Raw genomic sequence first — 22448 nt, forward strand, 5'->3', positions numbered from 1 at the left:
TGATCTTGTTGTTTCTTTGTTTGATGTCTTATGTGGGTATTTGGTAAACCGTTTTGCTGTATGTGCACCTACATTTTAACAGCATGTAGGCCTGGATGAGCAGGTTCAGTGTTGCAGTGCACATTACGTCACCTGTTTTGCTAAACCATTACATCAGAATTTTTTATCTGGCACACAGAGATGCAGAGAACACTCAGTGCGCTGTGCACAAGGCAAAAAGATAATAAAAACGGCTACGGGACACCTCTTTCTACATTTACCCTTGAGTTACAAACACAAGGACTGCACATAAATTACATATGTTATCATCATTATTATTATTATATGAGTTATTTAACGACGTTGTACGCAGAAATGGGCCGGGGGGTTGTTATTGTAGCATCTTTGCACCATTTATTACTTCTTCACAAAAGATGCTCTGGTGCTAGCAAAGTGTTTTAAAGCATAACACAAACTGTGTATGAGAGTAAAGAGATGTAGCGGATTTGTTAGAATACTAGAACACAAAAGCAAGTTATTTGTGTCGGGGCCATAGGCTACATACTACACATTTTGCTCACAGCTGTATGTTGGAAAGCAGCCAGAGGCTATGCTGCATTTCTGCACGTGAGTAGGCGTGGAATACAGTGTACTTTGTTAGACAGGAACTGAAATACATAAACACGTGTAGGAACACTATGTTCTGAGGTGGATGCTATAAAAAGTTATCAGAAAGCTTTAGCGGGGGACGTGGATTAAGAAGATTTAGTAGCTTGAGTAAAAACAACGAAAACTATGAGAAACCACTTTTTAATTGGATTCTCAGAAAGTGTGGCCTGAAACAAACTAGAAAAAGAAATTTAGGCTCCAGCCAGAGGTGTGTCCTGTTGTGTTCAGGGCTGTCCTGAAACATTTAGTACAGTACAGTACACTCTGTACACTCCCACCCTTCACTTGCTTGAAGACAATCATTCACTGAGGAAAACACCAAGATTTGCACGTTTACTCACTGTCACCACAAGACAAAAGTGGCATGGAAAATTACTGCACTGATGGGTTTCAGACTTTAGCTCGTTCGAAGAACAGAATGAACAACAGCAATATCAAAATACATACCACACACACAAAAAAAAACAGTACAAAGACTTTTCTATCCTTGGATTTAACAAAATGTAACACAGTGAGGTGGAGTTGGACAAAATACACACCACCAGGCAAAACAAACAGCAACCAATGTGAAGAATGTCCCAAGTCTGATTTTATTTACAAGCTCTCTTTGTTTTGTTCCAATTGCTGCTGGAGCAAGGACATACACAGAAAGGAGAAGAGACCAACAGTGCATCAGGCTTTTACGTTTAGAAGTTACATTGGAGCCATTTGGAAAGGGATTTAATACCAAATGTAGTATTTGCATTAACATGAAGGCTAACAGCAGATTCCAATGAGAGCATCATCTTGAACAGCCTAAAACAGATGGGAAATCTGTTACCTTGTGAATTGTGTAGTTACTAATTTATAAGAATGTTGTTGACAAGATTTTATTTAGTATGCTTGGTTTAATGTAATAAGTGGTTTAAAAACAAAATTACAAAAACAAAACAATCATACAGAAGTGATAAAATAACACATCTCACATTTGGGATCTCCAGGTAACACTTTTAAACTTATGATACAGAATACAGAAGGAATATCATTTGTAACTTGAAAAAAAAAAAAAAAAGGTTACATTTTCCTTCTATTTGGCTGATTAAATAAGCAAAAGACATCTGAATCTCTTTATTTAAGATGGTGTGAATCCCAGTAGCTGTTCAATAGGTTTATACCGCCACTCGTCTGCTTCTAGCTCCTCCACCAAGCTTGCGAGTTTCTCCATTCGAGACACTTGCTGATCTGTAAGAATGGACATTACTCATTAGTATACCTGTTTTTATTAGATCAGGGGTGTCAAATGTAAAGCCTGGGAGCCAGAACTAAAGATTTTAATTCGGCCCACATGGCTTTAGAACAACTGAAGATGGGCAAAATTTTAAGTCTTTTAACTGTATTTTCATAAAAATACAGTTAAATAATAATGGCCATTTATACAATGCCAGCGTGATTAAGTAACGGATCAAAATAAAAAAAAATGTGTTTTTTCACCATCTATATATCGCAGGGATTAAATTTGTAGTTACACTGTGAGAAACGGGAGTTTCACTCATCCAGCCCATTTAAGATGAAGGTAAGCTGTATGTGGCCATGATGTAAAATGAGTTTGACACCCGTATTAAATCAACCAAGACAATGTGAAGCTTTGCACATATAGTTAGACTTACCATGTTTAACCTGTTTCAGTGTTGAGGCCACTTGGTAGCTGAATACAGACTCGCATAAAAATCTGTCAGAGCCATCTAAAAAGAAACGAAAAGTGAAAAAAAGTTCAGTCACATGAAGAATTCTTATTCAAGCTTTGGTCTCCAGGGTAATAAAAGCCAAAACGTATATTTCAAGCTACATTAGAAAGAGATCTTTAAAATACTTAATATATTTTTGATGTAAGAAGAACAACAAAAGTAAAATACAGCAAAAATAGTTTTAAAAAAAACAAAAACATTTAAATGTCAAAGCATTGAAATGCAGAGACAACATTCATTAGTATACACTCACTGACCATTTTATTAGGCACACCTGTTTCTGCTTGATAATACAAACATGCAGTCAGTGAATCACAGGGCAACTCAATGGTCAAGACAACCTCCTGAAGTTCAAACCGAGCGTCAGAATGGGGAAGAAAGTGAGTCAAGTGACTCTGAATGTGGCAAAGTTGTTGGCATTTCAGAAACTGCTGATGTACTGGGATTTTCCCACACAACCGAGGGTTTCAAAGGTTTACAGAGAATCGTACAAAAAAGATCAAATATGCAGTGAGCAGCAGTTCTCTGGGTGAAAATACCTCGTTGATCTCAGAGGTCAGAGAAGAATATCCAGACTGCTTCAGGCTGATAGCAAAGCAAGAATCAATGCAAATAACTACTCGTTAAAACCAAAGTAAGAAGAGCATTTTTGAATGCACAACACAACAAATCTTGAAGCAGCTGGGCTACTGCACCAGAAGACCCCACCATGTGCCAGTCCTATCAACTAAGAACAGGAAATTATGACTGGACAATAGACAAAAGAAATGATGCATGGTCAGATGAGTTTCGATTTCTGCTGCCACATTTTTAGGGTTAGAATTTGGCGGGACCAATATGAAAGTATGGATCCTTCCTGCCTTGCATCACTGGATCTCGCTATTGATGGTGGTGTAATTGTGTGGGAGATATTTTCTATCTTGAGTATGATTTAAATGCCACATATTACCTGAGTATTGATGTTGATAATGTCCACCCCATTATGAGAACGGTGTACCCATTTTCTGATTGCTGCTTCCAGCAGGATAACACACCATACCACACAACTCAAATGATCTCAAACAGGCTTTTTGAACATGACAGTGAGTTCACTGTATTCAAACTGCCTCCACAGTCACCAGGTGGAACAGGAGATTTGCATCATGGATGTGCAGCAACTGTTTAATAACATCATGTCAATATGGACCAGAAACTGGGAAGGATGTTTCCAGCACCTTTGTTAAATCTATGCCATGAATAATTAAAGCAGTTCTGAAAGCAAAAGGGGGTCTGAACAAGTACTAGTGTATGTACCCCTGGCAACAAAGAATAATTTAAGAGCGACAAATAAATCCTATGTAGAGGATTTTTGAAGGACTAAGAACTGCAGAACTTCATCATGGAAAGAGACCACTTCCATTACAACTCAAAAGCTTCATCAAAGATTAAACATGATCACTTAGCAACACTGGCAGGAGACACAACCATGATCCTAACCATGCTACCGAAATGCCCCACACAGCATAAAAGAACCACAGGATTCCCCTTAAGGGTTTCACTTTATCTTAATTTGTCTCCCATGTGCAAGAGAAAGCACTTGATTGTGAAGAAGAGAGGCAGACTCTGCTTTGTAGTAACATATCTTTCTTAAATACTTTAGAAACACGGGCACATATATTCTCAGTGTTATACTAAAGTTGGCAGATATTATAATATTAAGGTATTATGGTGCAAAACTCCTACCATTATATATGATTTTCATATGATTTCTATCTCCTGGCTATTTGGGAGTATTTGGGCAGCTTTTATACAAGTACTTTTATCCGGGTTTCCTTCATCGTACCTTCCATCATTTCCCCTGCGCCTTTTGGATACGTATAGAGGACTTTCCTTGGTGGGATGAGCTCGGAAGCACTGAACCCGGAGCCAGTCACGGAGCTGCCGCTCACTCCTCCCGCAGAAGAGGACGAAGAAGACGCGGCCATTGCCTCGATAAACTTTAAACAACACACACACAACAACGACTGTTGTTACAACCAGTTTAATGTGTCAAACACAGATAAAGTAAGGTGGTTCGTTTTCTAGTAATCACAAAGGCTTTTAAACATCCAAAACAACCGGTAGGGGTTAGCTTGGAAGGACTGTTTCAGTGATTTTAACAATACAACATTGCTAGCAATAAAGCTAACTATTCTGCTTATACTAATGTTGATGATAACCACCCAGCAGAATTATTAACAAATATAATATGGCAAGAAGTCTCCATTTTTATTTAAAAGTACAACTTACCGTCGATGTCACTGCAAATATAACAACTTAAAATCCAGCCAGTTTTTGTTGTTTTTCAGACGTATACCAGTAGTTTACGACAGAGACCGCATTTTACGTTCGTCGCGACAGCAGTTGCTGCTATCGCAGATTTTACAATCATGGGGATGGCTCGTCTCAATCGTCTGTCGCTAAAAGGTCGTTCAATGACTTTTGTAGATCTGCTAAAACATTTTCCGACACATTTAAAACGTCACTAACCAGGACAGTTCCAACTAGCTAGCTAAATAAGTTTTGAAAGACAGACTTTGTTATTTTATACAATTTTCACTTAGCTGACAAGCTAGTATATTATCTATTAAGTGTTTTTGACGTTGCCAAAAGTCACCTCAGTATCGCCTGAACCGTCGTTTCTGTTGTCAGATTTGCACAGGTTTGCTAACACTAGCTAGTTTATCAGAATGGATGTCTTACGTCCACCTCTTATAAATATAAATGGAAGAATTTACCGCAGGAATATAATTAAGGAAGAGCATTATGAGGAAGAGGAAGAGTTTTCTTGCATGGGACCACCAGGTAAGTCGAGAACTATCCGCTAATAGGTGAAGTACATGTTTGTAAGAATCTCCAGATAATGCTGTCAGACTTTAGCACAGTTTCTTTTTTTAAAAATGTGAGTATATTTCTGTATTTCTAGATGATGAAGAGCTTGGAGAAGACGAAACCTGTGATACCCACTTAATTGAACAGAGTGATAAAGGATATCGCTGTGCCATCGATGTCCCAAGTGTTCTTTACAAGTGTGTCATCAACAGATCAACAGTAGACACATGCTTTGGTTGTCCTTAACCTTTCACTTCCTGAAAATAATACAAGGTTCTGTAAGCAGCATAACGTCTGTCTGTGTTTGACTGTTTTCTTTGTGTTCTGTAGATACATCATTGGGAAAAAAGGAGAAACGCGTAAACGTCTGGAGTTTGACACAAAGACGTCTATTAACATCCCAAAACAAGGAGTGGAAGGGCAGATTGGTGGGGACTAAGGGCAAATGTCACTTAAAAACCGAACAGAGAGCAAAAGATATTTCCCTTCACCCTCTCTCTCATTGTCTAACAGTCATTACAGGTTCCACGAAAACTGCAGTTTCATCTGCTGTCACTCGAGTCGAGGTCCTTGTTGAGAGTTTCCGGAGGAAGCAGCCCTTCACGCACTTTTTGTCATTCCCTTTAAACAACTCAAAAATTCAAGAGGGATTCCTGAGATTTAAAGACGAGGTTTTGAAGCAATGTTCACAGGTATCTAATGTAAAAAAGAAACCAAAATATGACTGATGACAGTGATGGGCAGTTATGGCAATGTATTGTTTAAGAAGAGCATTTTACATCATTAACAAATTCCCTGTCGTGTAGGATCATGGAGTAGAGGAAAGCATCTTTCAAAACCCTGCAAAGCTCCACTTGACCATTGGCACCTTGGCTCTGTTAAATGAAATGGAAGTGAGAAAAGCATGTGAACATCTCCAAGAGTGTCAAAACTTCATCAGGTAATGCCCGAACAAGGTTATTGCATTATACAAAGCACTTAATGATTTTGGTGTATGACTACAAAAGAAATCGCACTTTGAAACAGAATGAAATATTAAGGATAAGCGATCTAAAAATAAGTAAATAAAATAAGGGCAATAAAAAAAACAAAACAAAGTAAAACAATCACTGACTTAAAAATACTAATATTATAAAATGAAACACAAAATTCTAAATTATACAACAATCGGTAAAATAATCAAGTAAAATAATCCTAATAAAATAATGTCACACTAGGGGAAATTAATTCATAGATTTAAAGAGCCAAAACAATAAAATTGCAAAACAAAGTAATGTTTAACCTTCCTAATGAAAATCCAAGGTAAAGAAGTACACTACATTAAAGGTTTCTACACTTCCAGCTGCTGTTCCGACCGCTCAGCGCATAACAACAACAACAACAATAATGTATACTTTATTGATCCCCATGGGGAAATTATTCTCTCTGCGTTTAACCCATTCACTCAGTGAAGCAGTTGGCAGCCGCAAATCAGGCGCCCGGGGAGCAGTGTGTAGGGACAGTACCTTGCTCAGGGGTACCTTAGGGTAGCCGTTCAGTGGATTCGAACCCCCGACCTTCCGAACATGGGGCGACCACGCTACCTACTGAGCTATCCCTGCCTATCCCTCAAGAATCTATTTGTTCATATTGGTTCATATTTTCAAAACTTATGAGGTGCTTTAAAAATGAGGAAAATAATTTAAAAATCAGCTGTAAGTGTAAGTCTTGTAAGTTGGTAAAAATGTTTTTGTTCATTGCTGTATGCTTATAGATCAGTTATTATTTACACCTTTCAAGCTTTCAGAGTAGCCCCTGAAAGCAAAAAAAGTGGCCCTATTCATTACATTGATTCAACAAGGTGTTGACAACATTCCTCAGATACTGTGGTCCAGATTTTGAAATGACAGTTTCTGCAGATTTGTCAACTGCACATTTATAAGAATCCATCATTCTACCCAAAAGAGTTTTATTGGATTGGGTTCAACTGACTTTGAAGGCCACTGGAGTACAGTGAACTCAACTTCATGAAATCAGTTTGAGATGATCAAGCTTTGTGACATGGTTCATTATCCTGCTGGGAACAGTCAGCAGAAGATGGGTACACTGTCTAATAAAGGAATAGACATGGTCAGTAGCAATTCCCAGATAGGCCGTGGGATGCAGCTAGTACTAATGGACCCAAAACATGCCAAGAAAACAGTAGCCAAACCACTACACCATCACCAGCCATTGTATACAAAGCAAAATTGATCCATGCTTTTATTTTATTTACTCTGATTTGAATGTTACTGGACTCTTCAGACCAGGCAACTTTTTTAACAATTTGCTGAGCACATGCGAATTGTGGCCTCAATTTCTCGCCCTTAGCTGACAGGAGTGGCACCCAGTGTGGTCTTCTGCAGCGGTTGTGCATTCAGACATGCTCTTGTGCATTGCTTGGTTGTAACTAGTGGTTATTTAAGTTACTGTTTCCTTGCTGTCAGCTTGTAGCAATCTGGCCATTGTTCTCTGACCTCTGGTATTGACAGGAAATCTTTATCTAAATCCAGTGAGTTTACATGCCCAGATAGTTTCACTGTAAAATTTATTTAAAAAAAAAAAAATACAGTTTGTGTTGCACCACAATGATTTTCTTTGTCTGATTTTTCATTAGAGACATCACTGAAGGAAAACCTCTCCCACTGGAGGTGACAGGCATAGAGTACATGAATGATGACCCAGCAATGGTGGATGTTTTGTATGCTAAAGTCAATGTTCGAGATGGATCTGACAAGTTAGTACATCAGTGAATAGTTAAATAGCAACATTACAAAAATCCAACATTTTACTGTTTTAACTTTATTTCTTTAATCTCTGTTCTGTTTTAATGGCATCACATTATAGGTTGCAGGTGATTGCAGACAGACTAGTAGAGCATTTTGTCTCTGCAGGGCTGATGGTCCGAGAGTGGGACAGAGTGAAGCTACATGGTACTGTGATGAACACTCTGTTCAGAAAAGACTCCACAGGTAAAGACATAAACACACACATGCCAGCCTAACTCGCACGAAGGCATAGTAGAGAAGTTATTGAACTGCTGAGATCGTATTGATGGCTGCCGCCCAGTGGATGTTTGCCAATTTCCCCTCATTATCTTTTGGCTTGGACTGTAGCTGCAGTGACGACAAAACAGAGTCTTGACCAATTCTGACAACAAAATTGTGCAGAGAGGAATCGGGGAGGCAGTTCTCTGTTTGGCCACAGTTCTGTTTACGTGCACTGAGCTGCATGTTTTCCAAGTACTCTGACAAAAGCTTCATTCATTTTGGACATGGATCAAGTCCAGGAGCAGTTCTCAAATTTGTACTGGGCTTACCAGCAACACAACACAGAGACTGTGCCACTGCTGACCATGTTTACCGCCTTGTGGATAAGCCCTGTTAAAATTCTGTTTTTTTCATCTTCTTAGTCCCTATTTCACAAACTAATTTTACTAACTAAATGTCCTTGAGTTTGCTTGTGCTGTTGTAAAGCCACTGACAGGTTCAAGTAAACATGTTAGTTTATCACTGAGATAACATATCAGTGTGTTCTGTGCTTTATTGATCAGCTTGTTCTTTACACTCTCGTGTTTTTACAGTGGAAGATACGGGCGCAGCAGGACGTCAAACTGTCAATGAAAGAGAGGCTTTTGATGCCAAAAACATACTAAAGGTTAGCTGAAATTTACTACTGTTGGATTGAGACACATACTCACTTCTTGACTGCTGTTAATAACAATATGATAGGCAACAGCACTGGGCGGGATGGAGGTGCAGTGGTTAGTAGTGCCAACGCCACAGTAAGAGTGCTAGCTTGAGTCTCCTCGACTCCTGGGGCTTCCTTGTGGCACTTGTTCTCCTTGTGCTTTTCTCTGGGGTCTTTGGCTTCCTCACACAGTAAAGATTGTTCTGGGTGGTCAAAAAGCCTAGAAAAGTGCTATATAAAAGCCAGCCCATTTAAAAAAAACGTTTTTACTGTATTGGTACAATATGCATAGTTTCAATTGGGGAAAAAAATTAAAATACAGTGTTAGAATTTTGTGTATATACTCATTGGGAAAATGTATAAAAGCTCTGAAATGCATAAATAAATGAATACAAATGCATCTTAATTGCTATGTTCAGGAGCTTGCAGCAATATTACACCATCCAATTGATGCAACATTGTTTTTGTTTAAAGTATATTGTGTATAGATTTTCCAGCTGTGGTTGACTTGTCCACAACTAGTCCCATAAGATCTTGTCAGTTAATTGGTTGTTTGCTCTTTTAGTGAAAAAAAACAAACATGAAAATTGAGAGTATTGTATTGATTTTTGGCGCTGATTTACATTTATCTACTTTAGGAAAAGGCGTTTTCATTTCACCCGGGACAAATCGATTATGTTCTCACATTAGCTGTGATACGAGCTATGTAATTTAATGTTAAACCACCTGATCAGCTTCACGGCAGTCCAGGCTCAAATTGTGTTTAGTTATGATTTCATCTCCAGGTGGGAAACACTGATACACTCATGTTGATTATGAAGTTGTGCTGGAAGTGAGCAGCGTTCAGTTTTGCCACCCTGAAACTGAACCAGTAATAAAAAATTTTCTCATGTGCTTCTTCTAGTGTGATATGTCAAAATTAGTTTCCCCCCCCTCCTATTTTTTTGTGTCACAGCTGTAGACCTTTTATATTAAAAGAGGAATGAACCTCAGGTCTGAAAAGTGAAGCCAACCTCGACTAGCTTGTAATTTTTAAAGAGGTTTTGAGCAGTAGTTCTGCAGGCTTTCTAAACGTCTTTCAAAGTTTTTCTTTGGACATTGGCTACGTAGGATTTTTGTTAAGCAACTTAACACTGACCTATGATTCAATCATAAAAGAGGTTCAAGGAATGAACCACATAAAGACACAATTGAATATTGGTTGTTAAGCACTTTGTTAGAAATAGCCTGACATAAAAACATATTTTTCGTTCCAATTTTTTTAATTGAATCTATGAAAAAATCTAAAAATAGCAGTTTGACAGACATAAAATAATATTTTATACCAACAGTAGAGGTATTAGCCAAAAAAACTTGCATATCTCTGCCTGGTAAGCAGTGTGTCCGTAAAATAAAATTAAGAAAACTGGAAAAAGTGGACAAAAGAAGACGTCTGGCCTAAAAAAAACAAGCCTAAAAAGTGTCTGCAGCAGATGAACACTACATGAATGTGACACATTTAAAAAAAAAAAACAACTTGTAAAAATTCTAAAGTTGAGGCTTCAAAGCGAGCCCACAAATTAATGGGTGTTTTCTGTGTCCATCATTTATATACAGTCTGTGCTGACTGACTACTGAAAACCTGTTATTTTGGCAGAAATATTAGGGAACACTACTTAAGAATGTACTTTATTAGCAGTTGTTATTTTTGGTAAAAAAACAACAACAAAAAACAACGCACCAGTACAGTTCAAAGACCAGACTCTTGGTTGTTTGTGTTGTTTAAAAAAACACTTGTCAGAGTCAGGTTGCAAAACTCTTCCTGGTGGAGTTTTGACAACTAAAGTGACAACTGAAATGCGACACTGGAGATGAAAAGCTCTGACATTCACCTTCCCCTCCTCTGCAGAGAAGGCCTTTGTTTAAATAACAACATTGTTGCTGCTGTTTTTTGTTTTTTTTTCTCTGAAAGTGACACAAAGGTGGCAGCCAAACACTCAGCCACCTATAAATATGATAATACCATGTTTGTGACAGCTTACCTTGTTTTCACAATAGAATTTGACAAGCAGTTTTTAACTTTCTAACACAGTGTTGACTGCTTGAAGTCAACACAAGTTATCCTGCTTTGTTGTAGCACACGGTAATCTGAAATAGTCTTGACAATATTTTTTTTACAAGTTTATGAATTTAATGTTTTTCATTACAGAAATTTGGTGCTTATTGTTTTGGAGAGATTGAGCTGAATACTGTGCAGCTGTCCCAGAGATATTCAACAGACTGCACTGGATACTACAGCTCTGCAGGGAGCATCAGCTTCTCTTGAGCTCACGCAAGAGTGAGCATATACTGAGGTGGGAAATTAATAACATTTATAGCTTTGAGAGCACTGCAGCATTCTTGATAGTTCTGTCCAGTAGGTGGCAGCATAGATTGAGTCATTTAACTGTTAACAGAGAGGTGGAGACTGGGTCATGGTTATCCCTTTAATAGAGAAGAATAAAAAAATATTAGATGTACTTTTTTAACCACAATGCCCAAATGAAACATAGGAAATCTAGTTAAATGGATTTTTCAGATACTTGTTTTTATTTAGTTTATAGTTTCCACATTTTCCACATTTTTTTGGGCCTGGTATATTTATCTGACAAGTAGTTGAAGATAAGATAGTATATTAAAACATTTGCTCTTTCATGTATTTCTAAGGAGTAAAAAGCTCAAAAATGTATAAAATTCTAATAACTTTTATATTTATATCAAATGAAACAAAAAGTTGCAGGAAGAAGAAAATCTTATAATCCTGATCATTGTAAAAATGAATAGTTTACAAAAATTAATAGGTAATTTGCAGTTACTTCAGCTATTTCTGTAATGGCCAAAGTAGCTACAACAGTAAACCCATTATTGTAAAATTACCTCAAACAGGAACACATAAAGAAGCCGTTAGGAAAAACATAATAGAGGACCTTATATCATTACGTTCACTGGTCGCTTAGTTAGGTACATCTGTTCAACTGCTCGTTAACACAAATGTTTAATCAACCAACCACATGGCAGCATCTCATTATATTTAGGCATGTAGATATGGTCAAGATGGCCTGCTGAAGTTCAAACTGCAGTATTCTCTTTGGACCCCTTACTAACTAAGCTTAATTTAAAAACTACAGCTTACTTGAGTATTGTTGCTGACCAAGTGCATCCATCATGGCTGCTGTCAGGAGGATAGTGCCTAATTTATACTGCTGTAGTGAATCTACATAGAGCCAGTGATGTACCCTATGGAAGTGGCCAGTGCTGTTGCCAACATTTCTATCTGTATTGACTTTGTTGATGGGGATGTGTAGTTATATTCCTAGGGAGGTGCATGTCAGGTTACGGCGTAGGGTTAGAGAAGGGTTTGTTGTTACATAATACCTATGGTGTTGATTTTACACAGAAATATAAATACCAAATTGTGCCATGCCACAAAGCTCAAAACATCTTAGTGGTTTCTTAAACATGACAGTGAGTTCACTGTTCTCAAACAGCCTCCACAGTCACCAGATCTCAGTCTAATAGAGGACCTGATGTGATGGATGTGATGTGATGGAAAGGAAGATTGGCATCATGTATAGGCAGTCTGTATCACCTGTCTGATGCTGTCAAGTCAATGTGGACCATAATCTTTGAGGAATGTTTCCAGCACCCTGTTGAACCTCTGTCGTGAAGAATTAAGGCAGTTCTGCAGAAAATCTGAGGTGGTCCAATGCAATACTAAGTGTACCTAACAAAGTAGCTGTACACAACTGAAAGTTAAAAAGCTGTTGTCCAAAGTGATTTAAATTTCTTGGTGCTGGTTAAAGAACAGGTGATATAACATATGCCCTCGCACCTTGTTAAAATTGTGCTACTGGCATTAAATTCAATTTCATCTAAATATTTGGCTTAAACAATTTACAATCTTTGTATCTTGTTTATGTTTACACTTTACACGGCATCCCAATAGTTTGCAGTGCTGATAGATTCAAATGCAGATCTTCTGCCAAACTGGCTTCTATAGCTGTCCAAACACTGGTTGCATTTCATGCTGCACTAATCTCTTGCTTGCACTACTCTACGTCATAGCTGTGATTTACACCTTTCCTTTCATCTTTTCAACGCACTGCCTCATGAAAGTGTGAATGCATCACTGATATGATCTTTCAGACCTTTTTTTCCCCTCCAGTTTTTTTTCTTTTCCTTTTTCTTTAAATCTTTGCCTTTCCCACATGAACCTTGTCCTCACTTCCGACTGTCAACAGTGTCAGTGAATACAGACACATGCTTTTGCCATCACAGCTTTTTTTATTTTAGCTTTCCCCTCAGCTGGCAATCCTCTCTGTTTGGCATGCAGGAGGGTGATTGCCAGGCAGCCAAAAGTTACACTGATAAAAACAAAGGGGTCTTTTTGTTTGTCAGCTTTGCAACCCTGTCCTATCCACCCTCCCATCCCAGCAGTGGCATGATTTTCTTTTCTTCTCTTTTTTCTTGAAGCTGCTTGCACAGATACCCATGCAGATTTTGTTATTGGATATAGACTAGCCAGCTGAGCTGTCCATACCCTGACTATTTCATTGTCTTGGAGTACAATCTTTTCCGACCTAGGACCTGGGACCTAATTAATCATGCCCAGAGCTCTTGACAGCATGCTTTTTAGTGGGTCAGGATTGCATCCAACATAACAGCACTCCAGCTGACAACAGAATTCTGAGAGTTGCCAATACTATTGCTCCTAAGCACAAAAAGAAAGCATCACAAGGCAACTGAAATTTGATTGAATTCACTGAGACTATGCCTCTGTTTTTCTTTTGGCAGGGACATGATTGAGGATGTTTTGCACAGATGTCCGCATTAATGATTGTACTGAAAACACATGAGGAAGCATACGTCATCCGTAGACACGGACTCTGAAGAGAGATACAATTTGTCCTGAGACTTAATATAACGCATTCAGACTGACTGTTTATTTAAATGGCCATATGTCTTCTTAGTTGTATAGATCAGGAGCATATTGGATTATGGCTGCAATGAAGGAATAATTTCTCACTATCAGACATTCATATTGTCTTGATAAATTGGTTAATTATCTATGAAATGTCAGGAAATTTGGAAACATGGGTAACATTTAGGATGCCAGATTTAACATTGATAAGTGGGAAGCAAACATTTAGTAAATGGTTTTTGAAACTGTAATTTAGTTTTAATTAAGTTAAAAGCTTCGTGTTTAATATTTAATAAATTTTCAGTCTGTTTTCAGCTATAAATGTGTCCAAGTAAGAATTTGCTCGCAAAAAGATTGATAGATTGCTGAATTGTATAGATCATTTGTTCTTTATGTCTGTTATTTATATAGAAAGGACATAACCTAAAAAGTTGCTGAAAAAATAATTACTACAGTCTATTTTAAATCACTCATTTCTGTAAGGCTAAAGTCCCAAAAAGGCCTAGAAGCCCGGTCAGTAAATCCCCTGCAACCGTCACTCTCTAGGGAAAAATGTATATCGACCAAGTCATGGTTGGAGGCAGTTGCTCGTTAAAACTGGTTACAAGCAGTGAGAACTGTGACCAATTTCACCTTGTGTCTGCCAGCAACCTCCAGGAAGCACTTGCCACCAGCCAAAGAATACACATTTTCCCCTTACCACCGGTGCTTGCCAGATGTTTGCCAATAGGTCTCTAGGACTGTGTGACAAGGGCCTAATGCTCCAATCAAACTAGAAAAAACAGTAGTTGAAGATCGTGGCATGATCGTGACTACTCAGCCTACAATGGGGACCAAATCTCCAACTACTCGCAGTCAGTTGTTCTCTTCAAAGAACCTTTGGTACATCAGGATGGCGATAAAACAGCAAGTCATTCTTCTAACAGTTTCTAATTAAATGTTGCATGTTTGCATGTTTTTGATAATATGAAGATTAAAATGGATAAATCTGTAAAAATAGCAAATCTGTTGCAATTTTTTGCAAAGCTGTTGTCTACACACACAGATAAACATATCAAACAGAAATATCTGAAACAATTGTTTCTTGACTGGACACAGTTACACATTTTTCAAAAACAAAAACAGACTTTATTGTAAATGGCATTTGTGCTAACATGCCTAGTAATGCCCAATGAGGTCTTAGTCCTAGTCAAAAAAAGGAAAAAACTTTATTTTGGCTATGAAACCACATGTCATATTTCCTACACCATGACACCCTGTTGTCACAACGTAAGCAATTTTACGTTTCATCTGTGAGTGGTCAGAATGTCATGGCTTATCTGTGAACATAGTTAAATGTGGCTTTGCATGTCCGTGTGGGTGAGCTTGCTTACGCACTGCCCGACATACATAGTTTTTTCCTGTCTCTGCCACATCCCTCTACCTAATTAGTCATCTCCGCAGTCCCTGCAGTGAGAACGTCCAACTAGACCCTTAAGATTTCAAAACTAGCATGAGCCAATTTAAATAAGACTGATAAATGAGACCCCTGCGTCTGTTGGTGTTACCAGCGACCTCTTTCCCTTTGTGGATCTGCGTCTCTATTTCTAACGATCTAAAGAGACAGAGGAGTTGGGATTTTAATTAAAACGTTACACATTTTAGCTGTTTATGCAGGCATGTGTGCATGTGCTTGTTTACATGCATTGATAAGCATTTAGAAGGGCGGTAAACGACACCCACTGAAAACGTGCCTTTGCAGTATAAAACAAGCTGATAAAACCTTATTTTCCAGCCCATTTGTTTTTGTGATTTTTAAAAGGATTGAAAGCAAAAGCAATCATTTAGTTGAGCCTGCAACACTTTTAAAACTTGCACTGAACTGTTCAGTAATAAGAATTCATATCACATTTGGTAACTGAAGTCTTGTTATCTTGACCAAGTATTGTACCCCCCGCTCCCCCAACCCGATTTGCATAGTTAATTTCATGGCAATGTTCAAAGTAGCCTTTTTAAATGCAAAAGCCAGCTTTTAAATGGGTTTTACTTGATCAGTGTCAGTCTTTTTTTTTGTTCTTTTCTTTTTAGTACATTTTGGATTTTGATATTCAGAGCCACACTTTGGAATTTTTCATAGGGTAATTAGAAATTAAGCTTTCTTTCGATATGGAAAGCGTTAACGTCTGCTGGGGAAAAAATAGATTTTGGCTGACAGACATGACCTTTAATACAGTAGATATGTTTGATTTGCATGCTTGGAGTAACTAATGACATGCATCAAATCAATTAAGTGCCTAATTACTTTTTAAGGTCACAGTAAGGTTTGCTCAGTGTACACTCAGACTGATTCAAAGAATAGTTTAAATCAAAAATGACATATCAAAAAGTAGTTTGGGCCTTTTTGTGCCGTGTATTCCTCTAACACACTTGAATCCAGTTGTATGAACTTATTCACTTGTGTCCATGGGAAGTAGAAAGGTGATCTATAAACAATCCTGCTAGACAAAACTAAAATTTTGAAACTGGATATTGTTAAGGGTAAAATATGACGCCGTGCTCTTTTTAAACTCTCTTATGTTTGACTCTCCAGTCGTGTGTCACCACCGACTGAATTTCACACTGATCACTCTGTCACTAATAGACGTAAACAGGGCCTTGATGGAGAGCCAAGGCTAGAGTATTTGAAATGTCTAATATGTGTCTCTAGCGAGAAGGCAGGTGATCCCTGCACCAGCTCTTTATCATTCAGAGTGCTGAGTCTGGAGGCTGCCTGCAGCTGTCCACGTCTGTTTACTGCTGGAGGCATTCACACAGGGAGGAAAGGCACGAAGCCTAAAGTGTTTGAACAGTCAGAGCTACTGTTTACTTTATGTACACTTAGCACTATAAGATTTTAAAATGGGGCTGTAGGAGATTATCATCACCAGTTACATTCTGTTACTTTAAAAAAAAAATAAAAAATTATACTTTAAGCTATGAAATGTCAGGAATTGTTGAACATGTTGCATATAAGGACCCAAATTGCCTCTCAAAATCTAGATATGTTCCATTTACAGTAATATGAAAGAGAACAGTCATTAAATCCTCACATTTAAGACATTTATTGACATTTTTGTGTAGTAAACCACTTAAATGATAAAACGTTTGGCAACTAAATCCACCAGATCTTTGACAGGTGTGTATACACAATCAGCAGACACGGTCGAGATGACCTGCTGAAGTTCAAACTGAGCATCAGAATGGGGAAGAAGGGTGATTTTAAGTTACTTTTCAGAAACTGCTGATCTGCTAGGATTCTTCTCCACAACCATCTCTAGTGTTTACAAAGATACTTTATCTTTTTTCAAACTATCTAGCAAAGCAGCAGCTCTCAAAAATATCTTATTGATGCCAGAGGTCAGAGGAGAATGACCTTAATGCTTCAAGCTGATAGGAAGGCAACAGTAACTCAAATAACAATTGTTACAACCAAGCTATAAAGATGAATATCTCAGAATACACAACACCCCAAGCCTTGAAGCATACAACATAACAATGACTTTTTCTGTGTACAAATGGCCTCTACAGTTACCAGATCTCTATCTAATAGAGCATCTTTTGAATGGGTGATGCTATTATGTCAACATGGAGCAAAATCTCTAAGGAATGTTTTTAGCAACTTGTTGAAGTCTAGCCACAAAGAATTAAGGAAGTTCTTAAGGCAAAAGGGGGTCCACCCAAGTATTAGAACTGGGTTGAACGGTGACTGGAGTACTTGTGGCCTTCTTCTTCTTTTAAGATGTGCAGCCCAGTGCTTCATGGTCTATTTTTATGTATGATTTTTGATTGAATTTATCTGCACATTAGGCCAGGAAGCAACACTGAAAGCAATAAGAGTCAAACAAAACTGTAAGGTGGTGTTTCATAAAATCAAAAATGAGCTCAAGGTTGCTAAACTGTTCCGGAGAGCACTGCAGAGGTGGGTGATTGCTGTTATAGTATCACTAGTGCTGCTTTACAGAACAAAATAATGTAATAACACAAGCACAGATGATGATCAACACTCTTATTTCAGCACTAAATGCGAAGGATGCTTATACAAAAGTTATAAATGTTGTGTCATCTCTTTATCATGCAATGTGAAACCCCTTAGTGCATCACTTAACACTCAATTGTTTTTTTTTTTACTGTTAGTATATAAAAGTGCAGGTGATGGGGATTTGTCATTTATAATAGCCGGTATAAGCTTTATAATACAGAGTAAAAATGAAACCCTGTACTGAGACCGAGCGTGTCACAGTTCAGAGTATTTGCCATCTTCTGTTTATTGTGCACGTTTAATTGAAAAAGGTGCTACACTCTCTTCCACCTCTGCAGCAGCTGCCTGCAGTGCAAAACAGCAGTTTTCAGTACTTGCCAGGAAAAGGCAAACTGCTGTCAGACTGCTCTCAACTAACTTTGCACTTTTAATAGCTGAGTGACCCAGTTTGAATCCTATTGAATTAAATCTATACACATTTATAGCAGCTCTAGTTACAGCTGTAAGTCACTAAGGATTACTTATTAAATGTCTCCCCGTGCGGTTTATTCTCTCAAAATATCTTCTTTTGATGGGATTTCCTGTCCATGATCCTGTTTACAGGCTATTTGCTTTTTTTTTTTCTTCACTGTGTCCTTGGGTACCTCCAACTGGACATACACAATTCTCACACACACACACACACACACACACACACACACACACACACACACACACACACACACACAAACACAAAAACCACAGAGGGGACCTTTGTAAGAAAACAAGTACTTTATCAATATTTCATGCCTTAATGCCCTTTACTGTACTATTAGGGTCCCTTTTTATTTTTATTTTCTGTACATTTGTATTGCATAATTGCATATGGGCATGAAGTAACTGACTTAGAAAGTCACCTGTACAGTAGTGTGCAAAAGTCTTGAACCACCCATCATGCCTTTATATTTTTCTTCCAAGGAGAACTATTTTGTATTTTTTTTAAAGTGGTGTTGAGCAAGGGTTCTCCAGGATCTCGAAAGGTCTTTCAAAGTTTTTCTTTGGGAATCGGCTGCTTTTTTAAGCAACTTAATGCTCACCTATGAATCATTTAAGGATAAAAGAGCAATTTATTCAAGGGATGAACCTGTATTGTCCACACATAACAGACAACTTGGCAATAAAAATACATAATTTCTTTAATTGAATCAACAAATGCCAAAGGTAACACAGTTTGACAGGCAGACAGTTTTTGCACCAACAAGGTGACTCCCAAAGTGCTATTAACTGAAAACCTGGCATATCTCAGCATGATGTGCAGTAAGTCCTTAAGCAATTTAAGGAAACTGGACAAGTGGAGGGCAGAAAAGAAGTGGCAGGTCTATATAACAATCTAGAGCAGATGAACAGTATCCAAAACTCATGTCCTTAAGAAACTGGAAAAGATCCAGCAAAGACCTGACACAGGGCCTGAGAGATGCATCTGACCTTGTTTGCCAAAGTCTCAGCGGAGATGATGTTAGTGAAAGTGGCTGTCAAGAAGCCATTGTGGTTTTGTTAAGGTCAGGTCTTGTTAAGTGACACATCCATATTTAAAATTTTTGTTTCAAATCGTCATCACCATATATGGAAGTACAACACTGAGTGTGTAGAGCCATCCTTAAAACACAGTAGAGGCTCTATCATTGTCAGGCTGTACGGATGAATGGATTTATAAATGCATAGTAAATAATCAAACAATCATACCAAATATTGACTTTCAAGCTTGTTGAAATTGTATGTATGCTTGGACACATTTTAAAAAGTCGCTGCTCCCATTTTCTTAGGAAAATAAAAAGACTTAAAAAGGTGGCTCAAGACATCTGAGAATTTATAAGCAAGTAATGAAAGAAAATCAGCAGACTAATTTTTAGATGAACATAACGGTCATTAGTTGCAGCCCTGGGGGTGCTTTAAAGTACAAAATTCATCACTGATTATGTGTTGCAGGTCTTTGATGAACACGACAGCAGGATTGGAAATGTTAAGAAATGCTCGCTGATGAAGAAGTTCTTTGCTGACAGCTGGACACGGACACGACGTTACAGCATCTTTCCTGAATCTTATGTTGAACTCATTTGGAAAATTGGGATTTGGTTGTTTTCTCGTGCTGTATATTCTGTTTTGATTTGCCAGGAATAAACAAATGTGTGTTGCATCCAACCATTGCCTTCTGAAATTAATTGTTGTGTAGCAGAAATTCCCGAAGTGATCTTTACAGAGCAGTTGCATCACTAATAACCAATGTACATCTGTGATAAGGTCCAAAGCTCCTGTTGAGCTTCACGACCTGTTTGTGAGACAGAAAAGAGACGCGTTGTTTACATTTGTGGATGGGAAATATTAACAGATAAGGAAGCCTTCAAGTTTTTTGCTGCATGGAGTCTTGCCTGATATTCAAATGAAGCTTCCCGTCCCTCTGCTCCTTTTGTGTAAACTGATTACGCTCGGTGGAGGATTGATATGGTTTAACTGCCTAGAGAGGAGCAGGAGGAACCGATGCCATCAGCTAATCCCTTTACAATTAAAGGCACTCTTCCACAGCGTGACTCTTGATGTGTGGAAGAAGATGTTAAACAAGTTGCATGGAGCTGCTTTTATGTTTAAGATGCAAGAGGCTTCACATTGTGCTTTTTGATATGTATGATTATACAAGTTTTGGTTAAATGAACGTGAATATTGCCATGTTAGGCACATTAAAGAGCATTGTAGTCTACTGTGAGCTCTGTTCTGTGAAAGGCTGTAATAGATGTGATTCGGTCATGTGTTGATGGCTTTAAATAACATAAAAGGGTTTATATACATACAGCATTGTCTTCTTGGTTGGTATATTTATTTTAAAATGCCTCTTGTCATCAAAAATTGCTATAAAACATCCAATAGCAATACATATTTCTTGGCCACAGAAGGGTGTGAGAGCATGACACCTTGAGTTAACTAACATGATAATCTGAGGTGTTTCTTCACATCTGAGTAACACATGTTTCTAAGTATTTGATTATCAGAGAAGTAAAAACACTCGGTCCCTCTGCTGATACTCGTATATAGAAGAGCAGCACTCTTAAGAACTGTCTGCAATTAAAATAAATAAAATAAGGCTCTTTGGAGTCTTCTCCCTAAAGCCTGTTATCTGAAGCAATGAACAGCTCTCATCAGCATGTTTTCGATTCGTTTTTTTTCCTTTCGTTTACATTGAAGATTCCCATAGGAGACTTCCTTTGCAAGGATCCAAAGAGATGCTTCCAAATAACCTCTTAAATTAAAAAAAAATCTTTAAAAGCTAATGGTGCAAAGCAGAATAGAGTCTTTAAATAATTCTAGGTGACCCAGATCAGCTGTGTAACCATTAATCTGCAGCACATTCATCCAGACGTGAGTAATGACGACCTCTTGATTAATACATCATGTCCACCACCTTGTATTCCTGATGTGCGCAGCAGGCTAGCACTGTGGGACATTTCTCCTGTTGCCCTTGCGTCGCAGTTTGCGAGCTCTGCACAGTCAGGAAGGCCTGCGACTGCCACATCAACTATTTTGATGGCAATGTCAGGGTTGGTTTGGCCTGCTAAGCACCATCCCAGAAATGTGATCCTGCCCCCTGGCTACTCAGCCACGGACAATATTGGTAATCTTAAACATAAATGAATCTGAGCAGAGGGCTGGATTAGGTTTATCTTCATGGGGATGGAATGCACAGCAGAGGGAGCGAAGGAGGAGAGGGCATGCAGAGTTTAGGCAGCAGCAGGAATAACGTGGATAGACTTAAGATGATGTGCAGCTACAGCAGAACTCGAGGTCATAAAGAATGGGGGATAAAAGCTGCAACACCACACATTTAAACTTGTTTCGTTCCACAGTCCATCTTTACAACATCATTTGGTGCAGGCAGTCAAACCAATTATAGTCTCAGCATTTTAACATCAGAAAGGCTGATTTATAATTACAGATTAAACTACTGGGAAATCTATAAATGCACAATAGAAGAATGAGGCAGCTAGTGTTTCCTATGTGTTGCTGAAGGTATAAGTATGGTTATAACAGCTAATTCTAACTGATAACTTCCTAAAATCACTTTGGAAGCTAAAATAGTTACACAACTCAATAACAGCTGAGCATTTACTCAATACAGTTCAAAGAAATGTTGAATTTCCAGAGTACTGTATCACCAACCTGCCAAAGTAAGCAAAGGCCCAGGCTCGTCTGCAAGCTAGTTTATGCTCATTGCCCATGTATCTGAGTGCATGTGATCATTAAACATAGTTTTAAAACTATGACTGTATAAAGGATGTTCTTGCAATCATTGGTTCAAATAATGAAGTCATCTTAGTCTGAGATTGTGGTTATATCTTATATGGTCATCTCTGCACAGAAGCACCACCCATTTGCTGTTTTAACCTTTTGTCTGCAATGGGCAGCCAGTTAAAGGAAAGTTGGGTTAAACAAAGCGTAGCCAAGACAAACTGTTTCATTCAAAGGCCTGTTCACTACACTTCTTGTCACTTTCATTTGCATCAAATCAGATGAAATGGATTCACAGATGTTTAAGCTTTCTAGGTGGACAGGCTGA

General features: G+C 38.2%; 2 protein-coding genes across 3 annotated transcripts; one reads left to right on the forward strand and one right to left on the reverse strand.

The window, feature by feature from the left end:
• Positions 1-1607: 1607 nt before the first annotated feature.
• On the reverse strand, positions 1608-4796 carry anapc16 (anaphase promoting complex subunit 16). The gene is made up of 4 exons (XM_003441801.5): positions 4641-4796; positions 4195-4348; positions 2295-2369; positions 1608-1869 (listed from the first exon to the last, which is right to left on the reverse strand). The coding sequence occupies exons 2-4, from the start codon at positions 4334-4336 to the stop codon at positions 1760-1762; spliced, it is 327 nt and encodes a 108-aa protein (XP_003441849.1). The 5' UTR covers positions 4337-4348; positions 4641-4796; the 3' UTR covers positions 1608-1759.
• Positions 4797-4832: 36 nt separating this feature from the next.
• On the forward strand, positions 4833-20044 carry ascc1 (activating signal cointegrator 1 complex subunit 1). 2 transcript variants are annotated; one of them, XM_005471381.4, is made up of 10 exons: positions 4833-5195; positions 5317-5419; positions 5553-5650; positions 5736-5914; positions 6029-6162; positions 7858-7977; positions 8088-8212; positions 8824-8897; positions 11119-11263; positions 13743-14873. In XM_005471381.4, the coding sequence occupies exons 1-9, from the start codon at positions 5081-5083 to the stop codon at positions 11233-11235; spliced, it is 1065 nt and encodes a 354-aa protein (XP_005471438.1). In that variant the 5' UTR covers positions 4833-5080; the 3' UTR covers positions 11236-11263; positions 13743-14873. The 2 variants fall into 2 exon arrangements, with proteins under 2 accessions (XP_005471438.1, XP_003441847.1); XM_003441799.5 differs by lacking the exon at positions 13743-14873 and adding an exon at positions 19832-20044 and having other exon boundaries at positions 4834-5195.
• The last annotated feature ends 2404 nt before the right edge of the window (positions 20045-22448 follow it).

Source organism: Oreochromis niloticus, linkage group LG8 (assembly GCF_001858045.2).
Source record: "Oreochromis niloticus isolate F11D_XX linkage group LG8, O_niloticus_UMD_NMBU, whole genome shotgun sequence".
Classification (NCBI taxonomy): Eukaryota; Metazoa; Chordata; class Actinopteri; order Cichliformes; family Cichlidae; genus Oreochromis; species Oreochromis niloticus.